This window comes from Carcharhinus amblyrhynchos, chromosome 34 (assembly GCF_965287045.1).
Source record: "Carcharhinus amblyrhynchos chromosome 34, sCarAmb.v2.hapA, whole genome shotgun sequence".
In the NCBI taxonomy this organism is placed as follows: domain Eukaryota; kingdom Metazoa; phylum Chordata; class Chondrichthyes; order Carcharhiniformes; family Carcharhinidae; genus Carcharhinus; species Carcharhinus amblyrhynchos.
The window spans coordinates 15,062,893-15,075,803 of NC_137357.1; the positions used below are offsets into that span (position 1 = coordinate 15,062,893).

The window sequence follows — 12,911 nt, forward strand, 5'->3', positions numbered from 1 at the left end:
GGAATCGAACCCAGGTCCCTGGCACCATGAGGCTGTAACATTAACAAAACACTGTGCCACTCTGCCACCTCATCATCCTGATCCTGTATCATCATCCAAAATCGTTAGCCTCGACAGTAACGACAAGCAAGGAACTACAAAAGGTTGTGAATGTAGCCCAATCCATCACACAAACCAGCCTCCCCATCCATTGACTCTGTCTACACTTCCCGCTGCCTCAGCAAAGCAGCCAGTATAATTAAGGATCCCACACACCCCGGACATTCTCTCTTCCACCTTCGTCCAGAAAAAGATACAAAAGTCTGAGGTCAGGTTCCAACTGACTCAAGAACAGCTTCTTCCCTGCTGCTGTCAGACTTTTGAATGGACTTACCTCACATTAAGTTCATCTTTCTCTACACCCGAGCTATGACTAACAGTACATTCTGCACTCTCTCCTTTTCTTCACCATGAACAGTGTTCTTTTCTGTATAGCACGCAAGAAACAATACTCTTCACTCCATGTCCATGTGACAATCACAAATCAGAACATTGAACACTGGAGTTGGAATGTCTTGTTGAAGTTGTACAAGACATTGGTAAGGACACACTTGGAATACCGTGTGCAATTGTGATCACCCTATTATAGAAAGGATATTATTAAATTAGAAAGAGTGCAGAAAATATTTACTAGGATGTGACCGGGACTTGGTTTGAGTTATAAGGAGAGGCTGGATAGACTGGGACTTTTTCCTCTGGAGCGTAGGAGGCTGAGGGGTGGTCTTATAGAGATCTATACAATAATGAGGGGCATAGATCAGATCAGCTAGATAGTCAATATCTTTTCCCAAAGATTGGAGAGTCTAAAACTGGAGGGCGCAAGTTTAAGGTGAGAGGAGGGAGATTCAAAAATGTCCAGAGGGGCAATTTTTCCACACAGAGGGTGGTGAGTGTCTGGAACAAACTGCCAGAGGTGGGTACAATGTTGTCTTCTGAAAAGCATTTGGACAGTTACAGGGGTACAATGGGTATAGAGGGATATGGGCCAAATGCAGGCAATCAGTATTAGCTCAGGGGTCTTTTTAAGGGCGGCATGGACAAGTTACGCCGAAAGACCTGTTTCCATGATGTAAATCTTCTGAAGTTTGAATTTGATTCAAACTCATAGACTTGGTCAAGTTAACTGTTGTTCCTCTTTTTATAATTTGCTGAAATATCTTCAATTCAAATTTGAGCTGTGTGTAATAATCTTGACCAGTTTTTGTAATCTCTCTCTCTCTCTCTCTCTCTCTCTCTCTCTCACAAACCAGGCATCAGCCCACTGAGGACAAGTTTTCAATCGTTGTGTTACCATGGCAGCCGTAAGTACTGAGAAGCTTGACCCCTTCCGTCTCTCCAGGTCCCCTGCCTGCTTCTGAATTAACGCGTTGAGATTTCGAGGGATTGACTGGGATCGATAGCGATGCCAAAGGTTACATTGACTTGATTTTGTCCCTGTTAAACTGTAATCACTTGCTTGGCACAAATGTCAAGTGTTTGCAGTGGGAAGATCCACTGTTGGAGCGCAGTGTCAGCTGGTGAGCAGCTCCTGTGATACAGCTACTGTTGACTTTATTAACCAAGCCTCCTTGTGAACATTCTGCGTCAGTATCTCTCTGTGCATGCAGAGTACGGCACTGAAGTTTTAATGTTGGGGAATTAAAGTTTAACCACCCCTGTTTTTTATTTAATGGGGGAGATTATGGCAGTGATTTTTAATCCCTTCACGTTTTCACATTTTTAACAAGTCTTTGACGTTTTAGTGCAGTCACCTCATGTTCTTCGAATCTCCAGAGAACGCGGACCCAATTTACTTTAGCCTCTCATCAGGGGACAGCCTTCTCGTCCCAGGAAGCAATATCATTCCCTCTTATGCAGAGTCAGAGGTTTACCACATGAAAACAGGCCCTTTGGCCCAACTTGGCCATGCTGCTCCTTTTTTTTTTTAAACACCCCAAAGCTAGTCCCATTTGATCCATATTCCTGGAAACCCATGTAACTGTCTACATGCTTTTTAAAAGACCAAATTGTACCCACCTCTACTCCTACCTCTGGCAGCTTGTTTCAGACACTCACCACCCTCTGTGGAAAAAATTGCCCCCCAGACCCTTTTGTATCTCTCCCCTATCTCCTTTAAACCTATGATCTGTAGTTTTAGACTCCCCTAACCTTTGGGAAAAGATGTTCACGATGTAGCTGATCTGTGCCCCTCATTATTTTGTAGACCTCTATGAGATCACCCCTCAGCCTTCTACACTCCAGAGGAAAAAATCCCAGTCTATCCAGCCTCTCCCTTTATAATTTCAAACCATCAAATCCCAGGAGCATCTGAGTAAATCTTTTCTGCTCTTTTTGTAGTTTAATAATATTCTTTCTATAATGGGGGGGACCAGAACTCTACACAGTATTCCAAGTCTGGCCTTACCAGTGCCTTGCACAACTTCAACAAGACGTCCCAACTCCTGTATTCAATCTTCTGTGAGAAGTCTCACAACATTACATTCTACCTTCCACACACCTGACAAAGAACACTGTTTCTGAAAGCTTGTAAGATTACTATCAAACAAATTTGTTGCACTCTAATCTAGTCTTGAGACTCCTTACTGTGTTTACCCAGTCCTGCGCCAGCATCCTATACATCATGTCTTCAATGTTCTTACCTCCCCCGCCCCCTTTTTATCTTGTGTGTTGATCTTTTTGTGGGACACCCTATCAAATGCCTTCTGGAAATTGAAGTTTCCTGCTCTTGTAGGTTTTCCTTGACACGCTCGTTCCATCCTCAAAAAGCCTATTGGTTAAATTTGTCTGACATGTCTTGTTGCGATTGGGATCAACAGTTATGGGGGAGAAAGCAGGATGAGGTTATTGAGTTGGACAGTTATCCACAATCAGCTCAAAGGGCCAAATGGCCTCCCTCTGCTCCTATCAACAAGACCAAAGAAAAGTACAGCACAGGAACAGGCCCTTCAGCCCTCCAAGCCTATATCGACATGCTGCTCGACTTAACCAAAACCCCTGACCCTTGGGGGGGGGCCATATCCCTCTATTTCCATCCTATTCATGTATTTGTCAAGACATCCCTTAAAACTCAGTGTGCTTCCATTACCTCCCCCAGCAGCAAGTCCCAGACACCCACCACCTCTGTTTTTTTAAAAAAAAATCTCCTTTAAACCTTTCCCCTCGCACTTTAAACCTGTGCGCATTAGTAATTGACTCTTCCACCCTGGGAAAAAGCTTCTGACTATCCACTCTGTCTGTGCCTCTCGTAATCTTGTAGACTTTTCTATCACGTTGCCCCTCAACCTCTGTCATTCCAGTGAGAACAAACCAAGTTTCTCCAACCTCTCCTCAGAGCTCATGTCCTCCATACCAGGCAACATCCTGGTAAATCTTTTCTGTACCCTCTCCAAAGCCTGCACACCCTTATGGTAGTGTGGTGACCAGAATTGAACACCATTTTTCAACTACAGGCTTACTCAGGTTCTCTAAAGCTGCAATATGGTTAGCCAATTTTTAAACTCAGTGCCCTGGCCAATGAAGGCAAGTATGCCTTTGTGACTACCTTCTCCACCTGCATTGTCACTTTCAGTGACCTGTGTACCAGTACACCCAGATCCCTTTGCTTATCAGTATGCATAAGGGTTTTGTCATTGACTGTATATTTCCCTTCTGTCTCGGATCTTCCAAAATGCACGACATCGGATTTGTCTGGAACTATATTCTCTGTTTCTATCATGTCCCTTTCATTCAAACACGTCAACTTAGTCCAATGCTACGATGATTTTCTAACCGTGTTTTTAAGTCTCCCTTGCTGACAGATTGTAGTATTAAGGTGCATGCGCACAGTGTTGTCACACCTGGTGTACAAAATACTTCCTGGGGTAGAGTTTTGTTTACAATGGGGGCACTGTGCCACAGGTGCAGTTGAGGGGCTAGAAGTATCTATTGGTCGCTGGTTAAATATTGAATATACCTGCTCATGAGTAAAGTTTGGTCTGGATTGAATTTGGAATGACTCGCTGAAGATTCAGACGTGATTTGACGACAGTCACACATTCAGATGTGAGGCCGGGTTTTCTGAAAGTTGCCCAAGTGAGACCCGGCTGCACGTGTGGCCAGCTGTTCAACTCTGTGGGGCATCACAAAATCTGACTCTGACGGTGCAGATTATTCCAGAGGCAGGGAGTCGGTGTTGAAGGATATGATCAAGAATTCCCTGGCACGTTTTTGCCTGGTGGCAGGCCAGCTGTTCCTCTGTCCTGTTAGCCCTGATGTGGAGATGCTGGCGTTGGACTGGGGTAAACAGACACTAAGAAGTCTCCCAACACTGGGTTCAAGTCCAACAGGTTTATTTGGTAGCAAACACCACAAGCTTTCGGAGCACTGCTGCTCCTCCCACTCACCTGACGAAGGAACAGTGCTCAGTGAGCTAGTGGTGTTTGCCACCAAATAAACCTGGTGTTGTGAGACTTCTTATTCAGTTATCCCTGGACAGTGGTGCTGACTGTATGCTGGATTGTTTAGCAGGGGTCTCTGATCTTGTCTTCACCAGGCAAAGGGAAGAGGGAGGCAATTGAGTTTGAAAACATTGATAGCGCTGCCAATATTGTTTTTACTTCAAAAATATACTTTATTCAGAAATACTCTGTAATAAACCATCACAGAAACAGCATTTCCAATCATTACAAACAGTCATTTCCATTTTCCGTAACTTCAATATTTTACAGTGCTCTGTTCCAAGACTTTGCAATTCAGTTCTTCAACAAACTACATAATTACTCACACTTGACTGTGCTGTTTTCAGAGTTGCACACGGTGACACAGTCCAGTGGTTTGTTTTTACAATTACTGGCCCCTCAGTCTACCTTGGTTGAAAGGCTTTTAAACAGTGGCCTTTCCCCATTGTGCCTTGGCTGCCCCAAGCTTGAGAGCGTCCCTCGCACATAGTCCTGGGCAGTGAAATGCGCCAGTCTGCAACACTCGGCTGAGGACCAATCTTTGCACTGGAAGATGAGCAAGTTTCAGATGGACCAAAAGCATCTTTGATCGAGTTGATGACGCTCCAGCAGCAGTTGATGTCTGTCTCGGTGTGCATCCCTGGAAACAGCCCACAGAGCACTGAGTCCTGCATCACCAAACTGTTTGGGATGAACCTTGACAAATACCACTGCATCGCGCTCCACACCACCTTTGCAAAGGCACGTTCCACAAAGAGGTGTGCGACCGTCTCATCACCCCTGCAGCTGCTTCTAGGGCAGCATGTGGTTGAGACCTGTGGTGTGCATGAAGGATCTGAAGGGAAGTGCCCTTCCCAGCAGGTCTTGGTGCTTGTTGCTGATAGTCTGCTCAGGGAACCATCTGACTGAATCCACCCTGTCTTTTTCCTGTCAACATTGTCTTTGAGGTGTGTGTGTGTGTGTAGCTCTGAGACCGAGAAGCTCTGCGCCTCATAGTTCATGATGTGGGTATGCCGGCGTTGGACTGGCGTAAACACAGTGAAAAGTCTGACCACACCAGGTTTTAGTCCAACCTATTTATTTGATAATATACTCGCAAGCTTTCGGGTTAGTCCCTTCGTCAGGTGAATGGAGAGTTCTGGCCTCAGAGCATATAAAGCACAGACAGTTTAGAGATTACTGATTAGAATGCGAATCCTTACACCTAACCTGCTGTTCAAGACCTGAAGTGGCTGATAATGTGAGTGGAAGGAGCACTGATCACAGTTTAAAGAGATGTGTATTGTCTCCAGACAGTACAGTAAGTGAGGTTTTGCAAACCCAGGCAAGTCACGGGGGTTACAGATAGTGCGACATGAACCCAAGATCCCTGTTGAGACCGTCCTCATGTGTGCGGAACTTGGCTATCAGTCTCTGTTCAGCGACTCTGCGCTGTCGTGTGTCGTGAAGGCCGCCTTGGAGAATGCTTACATGGATACCATCATCACACGTGAGAATACCATCCACCAGGTACATGGTAAATACTCTTGCAACTCGGCCAACATTGTCTACCTGATACGTTGCAAGAAAGGATGTCCCGAAGCATGGTACATTGGGGAGACCATGCAGACGCTACGACAACGGATGAATGAACATCGCTCGACAGTCACCAGGCAAGACTGTTCCCTTCCTGTTGGCGAACACTTCAGTGGTCACGGGCATTCAACCTCTGACCTTCGGGTAAGCATTCTCCAAGGCGGCCTTCACGATACACGGCAGCGCAGAGTTGCTGAGCAGAGACTGATAGCCAAGTTCCGCACACATGAGGACGGTCTCAACAGGGATCTTGGGTTCATGTCGCACTATCTGTAACCCCCGTGACTTGCCTGGGTTTGCAAAACCTCACTCACTGTACTGTCTGGAGACAATACACATCTCTTTAAACTGTGATCAGTGCTCCTTCCACTCACATTATCAGCCACTTCAGGTCTTGAACAGCAGGTTAGGTGTAAGGATTCGCATTCTAATCAGTAATCTCTAAACTGTCTGTGCTTTATATGCTCTGTCTGAGGCCAGAACTCTCCATTCACCTGACGAAGGGACTAACCCAAAAGCTTGTGAGTATATTATCACATAAATAGGTTGGACTAAAACCTCATAGTTCAGGCAGTCACTTCTTGCTGCGCGTGAGCTGCACTTTGCAGGAGTCCGAGAAATGGCTCTCATTAGATGACAAGGTCACACGTGGTTTGAATCTGCCTCCGCATAAGAGCTAACAAGATTGCAGTCCAACCTCTGACCTGCTGTCTAATGCTTGCGCGCTGCCTGAGTGCAAAGTGGTGTTAATTTTGTTGTTAGTTGTGTACAAGAATAAATTGTCATGGAACTGAAAAGCTGGAAGTTCTCAGCAGTGAGAGCAGCTTGTTGGAGAACAGGGGGCTGATAACGTGTGTCAGTTTGGAAGCCTTGCTATGATGAACGAGGCATTATTGGCTGAACTGTTTTTTTGAGGATGTGAAGTTCGTTGTGTGGCCCTTGTTTAGCTTTATCTGCTGAGAGGAATCGGTTGCTTCTTCAGGGATAAAATTACTGGTGCTCTGCAGTGCGGGAGGAGGCCATTTGACCTGTCCTTTTTGATACTGGATCTTTGCTGGAGAAAGATGCCTCCAGGGGAACATGATGGCCAAGTGGTATTACCACTGGACCACTACTCCACAAACTCAGCTAACGTTATGGATTCGAATCCTACCAAGATGAAATTTGAATTCGACCAAAAAAAAATTGGAATTAAGAATCTCCTGATCATGAAACCGTCGTCAGGAAAAACCCGTCTGGTTCACTCATGTCCTTTTTAGGGAAGGAAATCTGCCGTCCTTACCCAGTCTGGCCTATGTGTAACCCCAAAGGCACAGCAATGTGGTTGACTCAACTGCCCTCCGGCAACTAGGGAGGGCCACAAATGCTGGCCTGGCCAGCAACACCCACGTCTCACAAATACTTTTTCTAAAACAAAAAGCAGCCCAAAGTCAACAGCCTCTGAAATATTTTTAGTTGCAGTTACTGCTTTTGGTGCAGGGTGCTTCCCAGCCAATTTACACACAGTTGATTCTGACAGATGAGAACGTGATAACCAGATAATCTAGTTTTTAAATGTTTGGGAACCTGATAATGTGAATGCTTTTGTAGTTTGATATTGGATAGCGTGGCCTGATAAATGGAAGTAGTGTTTTTTTTTACTTCCAGTTGACTCTTTTTGGTGAGTTGGTATCTCACACTGAGCTTGCTACAGTTGCTCCTGTGTTTGAGGGCCCACGCACACATTTTGCAATGTTTGCCTCGCCTCTGGAGCTCAGCTGATGGGCAGCCTTTCTCTGATGCACATTTTTCACTGCGGCCCAGGATGATTGCACAGTGTTTGAACAAAAAAAAAGGCAGAGGCGAGTGGGAGGATTGCTCAGCACTTAACACTGTTAGTCGAGAGTAAGGTCAGTGACTGCAGGAAATTTATCACACTGAAATATCTTGATGTTGCTTTCATTTTTTTTTGTAAATGAAAGGCAGTTATCAGTGGAATGCTGAGGCTTTCCTTCCTTGGCCCTGAGTCCTAAGTATAAACCAAACTCAGATGCTTTTGTGCAAGTTCCCAAGGAATGTGGAACCATAAGAGCAGAATGAGACCACTTGGCCCATTGGTCAAGCAGACTCGATCATTGCTGATATTTTTCTCATCCCCATTCTCCGGACTTCTCCCCCTAACCCCTGATCCCCTAATTAATCAGGAATCTATTTGTCTTTGTCTGAAAGACACTGAATGACCTGGCCTCCACAGCCTTCTGCTCCAAACTCCAACAAGTACAGACCCAGAGTCCTCAGCCATTCCTCATATGGACAAGGGTAACAAGGGGTATGGGAGACAGTCAGGGAATTGGAGTCCAGATCCCAGCAGCATCAGCCATGATGAAGTTGTATTGAATGGTGGTCACAGCAGGCATCTTCCTGCTCCAGAGTCCAAGCATGTTCCCATCACCTGCCCAGTCTGAGCTCCACACAGCCTGGTTGTTGCATAAGCCAGGCAGGCAGTGAGCTCATCCACTCGCCCTGTCTATTTTTGGGACTGTGGGTTTGGAGGAATGCTGGTTCAGGATAGCAACGAGGGAACTCCCTGCTCTCGTGCCATGAGAATGTTCAGTATTCCCTGGAACACACATCGCAGGAGCTGGCTTCACACGTGATGTGGAAAGCTGGCTGGCTGACTAGCAAACACAACACTGGACACCATCAATTAGGCTGTGCTGAGGGCTTGGAAAGTGAAATTAGAACCACCCAAAACTGTTGCCACGTGAGCTAGGGTTCTTAGGTTGATCATGAAGGTTCTACTCCAGTCTGCAGCAGGACTGGGGAGAGCAGAGAAGCAGGGGGTGTGTCTCTTTTTTTAGAACAAAGATTTGATCGGTGGGGAGTTAAGGTTTGTGCTGGCGGGGGACTTTTGTTGTGATCAAGAACACGTTGACTGAAAGGGCTGTGGAAGCAGGTTCAATCATCCCTTTTCCGAAGGCAGTTGGATCAAGTACACGAGTGAGGTTTGCAGGGACAGGGCAGAGCAGAGTGCCATTAACTGTGGAGCTTGCACAGTTGATATTGTTCACAGGTTAATTTGGGAAGCGTATCTTCTACAGATATGTTATCTTGCAGAATTGGCTAAGTCTTGATGAATCAATGCCTCCCTCTGTTGAAATTATACTTGTGAAATGTCTTCCTGTCTTAGTCTCCAGTCTGTTCAAGAAACAAATAATCAGAATGTTTTGCTTTTAGGTTTTTTAATCTTAAACCTTTCTCAAGGAAAGAATGCAGTTTTGCAGCAATTCTCTCCATCTTTCAGCAGAACCATTAGATCCTGAGTGCACAGAGGCACTTGGGCCCATTTTGAGTCTGCACTTACTCTCTAAAGTAGTTTGCAGTCTGTGAAGTACAGTCACTGTGGTAGCAGAGGAAATGCAGAAAAGCGCCCCTTTTACAGATGCATTCTTTCTGGTTATATCACAGTTTGGTATAGCTACTGCTCTGCCCTAGTCCACAAGTAACTACAGAAGGTTGTGAATGTAACCCAATCCATCTCTCAAACCAGCCTCCCATCCATTGACTCTGTCTACACTTCCTGCTGCCTCAGCAAAGCAGCCAGCATAATTAAGGACCCCACACACCCTGGACATTGTCTCCACTGTTGGGGGAAAAGATACAAGAGTCTGAGATCACGTACCAACTGACTCAACAGCTTCTTCCCCGCTGCTGCCAGACTTTTGAATGGATTTACCTTGCATTAAGTTGATCTTTGTCTACACCCTCGCTACAACTATAACACTACATTCTGTACTCTCTCCTATTCCTTTTCAATGAACGGTACGCTGTGTTTGTACAGCACACAAACAATACTTTTCACTGTTAGTACCGATGACAATAATAAATCAAATCAAATGGAGTGTCTGGATAATCTTTTGGAAAAAGGAAATTAATTGGGATTTGCTGCTTAGTTTGTTGGGGGAGGCAGAAAGGAACTTGGACCGACAACTGAGGTGCTGTAACCGACACAGTTACAGACCCAGTGCTGGAAGATGGGATGAGAAGGGGCAGCTCATGGTGCACACACGGTAGACTGAATGGCCTCTCTGTGCTGTAACCATTCTCTGGGCTTTGCCAAACCCTGGTTGTAAGAGCTGATACAGTTTGGATTGCTCTGCCTGGAGGTGTAGGTGGAGGCATCCAACAGGGCATTAGAAACAATGTGTAGGGAAATGGCACAAAGCTATGATACTTGTTTGCGGAGCTGGCACAGACCCTATGGGCCAAATGGCCTCCTTCTGCACCACAACCATTCTGGAATTGTCCCACAAGCACTTGTCGCTGGTGTGAGGGTTTTGGAAGTTGTGATTGCTTTCTCAATGTCCTGTCTGTGTCTGCTTTGCTGAATGGACCTCAGGGTCAGAAGGTTGTTGCTTCAAGTTGTCCTCCCAAGGCATCAGCATGTAGTCCACACCTAACAATGGTGATGGGTTCTACTGTCGCCAGCTTTCAAATCCTGTGTGAAGCTGTGGAACTGGCTTGCATCTCCTGCTGCATATGCAGACACAACTCCCAAAGATGTATCTGAAGAAACACTGTCATTCTATATGCTGGGATCTGAAACCAAAAGAGAGTGCTGGAAAATCTCAGCAGGTCTGGCACATCTGAGGAGAGAAAAGAGCTGAGGTTTTGAGTCCAGATGACCTTTTGTCAAAGCTCCTGCCACCAACGAAGGGTCATGTGGACTCAAAGCCTCAGCTCTTTTCTCTCCACAGATGTGCCAGACCTGCTGAGATTTTCCAGCATTCTCTTTTTTTTTTCCACTCATTCTTCCAACATCAACCAACACACAGACTGAGCACTTGGTCACTTAAACAGCAAGGAACTGGGAAAACAAATGGGAGTGCTATTATCTACTGCAAGGAGAGTTGATTACAAAATGAGAGAGCTTCCATTGTGCAGGGCTTTGGAACAACTCTGTGTACGGTACTGGCCTCCCTTCTTTAAGGAAAGATGTAAATGAGTTGGAAGCACTTGAGAGAAGTACCAGTCAATGGACAGGTTTGCTGATGAGGACAGTTTGGAGAAGTTTTTGGCTTGTATCCACTCGCGTTTAGTAGCGTAACAGGCAACTTGATCAATGCCTTTTAAGATCCTGAGGGTATTGATAGGGTGGATGTGGAGAGGATGTTTCCTCTTATGGGACAACCTCAAATGAGGTGTCACTGTTTTTGTGAAAAAAAAAAATTGGGGGATGGCTCAGTGAAGGCTGAGATGTTTTCTGAGGGTGGTGAGTTGTTGGAACTCTCTTCCTCCAGAAGCAGACTCTTCAAGGCTGAGCTCGATAGATTCTTGATGAACACGGGGGTTAAGCGGAGGGGTGGTCAGCAGGGCTTACCAGCCATAATGTTATTGAATGGTGGAGCAGGCTTGAAGGGCTGAATGGCTTTCTCCTGTTGTGAATTGTTTAGCAGGTGTGTAAATCTTTACAACGTATAATAATTTGCTGTTGTATCTTGGATACTATCATCGTAATCACTGCACAGGTGTCTGTGAAAGGTCTCAAAGTCCTCCCGTGTGTTTGTGTGCTGCTGTTGTCTCTCTCTGCTTGTAGGTAGGATGGTCGATGGTTCTTGTCCCAGGTTGGTGAGCCACTGTCTCTTTGTCACTGTCACTAACTCCATGTGGCAGTTTGTGCCAGTAAAATGCCACCCTCCCTTTACACTGTCCTCTCTTCCAATTACATAGCTTTGTGCAGAGTGGATGCATGTTTCTTCTCTACATCCTGCCCCCTTTTTGAGCATGAAGGAAGCAGATGTGTCCATTTGGGGGAAAAATATCTGTATTTAAGCAGGTTCCTGAGTAGTGTGTGGCACTCTGACTCGGGTGGAATCCCTCCAGTGCAGAATGAGGCCAATGGGCCCATCGAGCCCACACTGACTCTCTGAAAGAGCATCTTACCCAAGCCCATACCCCCCACTCTATCCCTGTAATCTCTCACATTTCGTATGGCCAATCTACCAAGCCTACACATTGAAGGGGCAATTTACCAGAGCTGGTCCTACACACCTAAGGAGTAACTTATCAAAGCCAATCCACCCAATGTACCCACCTCAGGGACAATTCATCATGGCCAATCCACTGAATTTACACATATTTGGAGTGTGGGAGGAAACTGGAGTATAGCTTAGTCTTTTTAAAAAGCATTTGGACAGTTGCATGGCTACAGAGGGATGTGGGCAATTGGGACTAGCTTCAGGGTTTAAAAAATGTGGCATGGACAAGTTGGGCCGAAGGGCCTGTTTCCATGCTGTGAACCTCTATGACACCCAGAGAAAACCCATGCAGACACAGGGGAATGGACAAACACTCCACACAGACAATGACCTGAGGCTGGAATCGAATCTGGAGGGTAAGGAAAGGGAGCCAATCACTTGATGATGCTCCCGTCACACACAAACCTTAGCTGAAGATTTTTTTAAGGTTTACTGATATTGAATCAGTGTTGCCCCTTGCAAGGTGTGAAGAGGAGGAGTAGAGAGCATCAGCTGCATTTACAGGTTGTGTGGAAGGGGAAGAAATGTTTTTGAATAATGGTGATGGGATGTTTCTCTTGCCACAGGTTGGACAACGTGGCACAGTCCGAGAATTCTCCGGATTCAATCCCCAGGAAGATGCAGCCAAGCTGAGAAAGGCAATGAAAGGCTTGGGTATGTGGGACTTTGTGTGTTACTGAACTTTATAGCTGCCTTTGCATCAAAGTTGATTTTAAATCCATTCACACCCCGTCGGTCTATAGCAGGAGCCACTGACACCTCTAGTCTCACCAACACTGATTTCTAAATGCATTGCAACACGTACACAGGACCAGGCATTGTTCTGCTGTTCAGATCCATGATG

General features: G+C 45.8%; 1 protein-coding gene across 1 annotated transcript in view; it reads left to right on the forward strand.

Moving 5' to 3' along the window:
- Positions 1 to 12,911, forward strand: part of LOC145361304 (annexin A4-like) — a 61,260-nt gene that overhangs the window by 14,094 nt on the left and 34,255 nt on the right. The window contains exons 2-3 of the mRNA XM_080216956.1: positions 1,290 to 1,340; positions 12,634 to 12,721. Of these exons, the coding sequence (XP_080073082.1) occupies positions 1,332 to 1,340; positions 12,634 to 12,721 (97 nt within the window). The 5' untranslated portion in view covers positions 1,290 to 1,331. The remainder of the gene's footprint in view (positions 1 to 1,289; positions 1,341 to 12,633; positions 12,722 to 12,911) is intronic.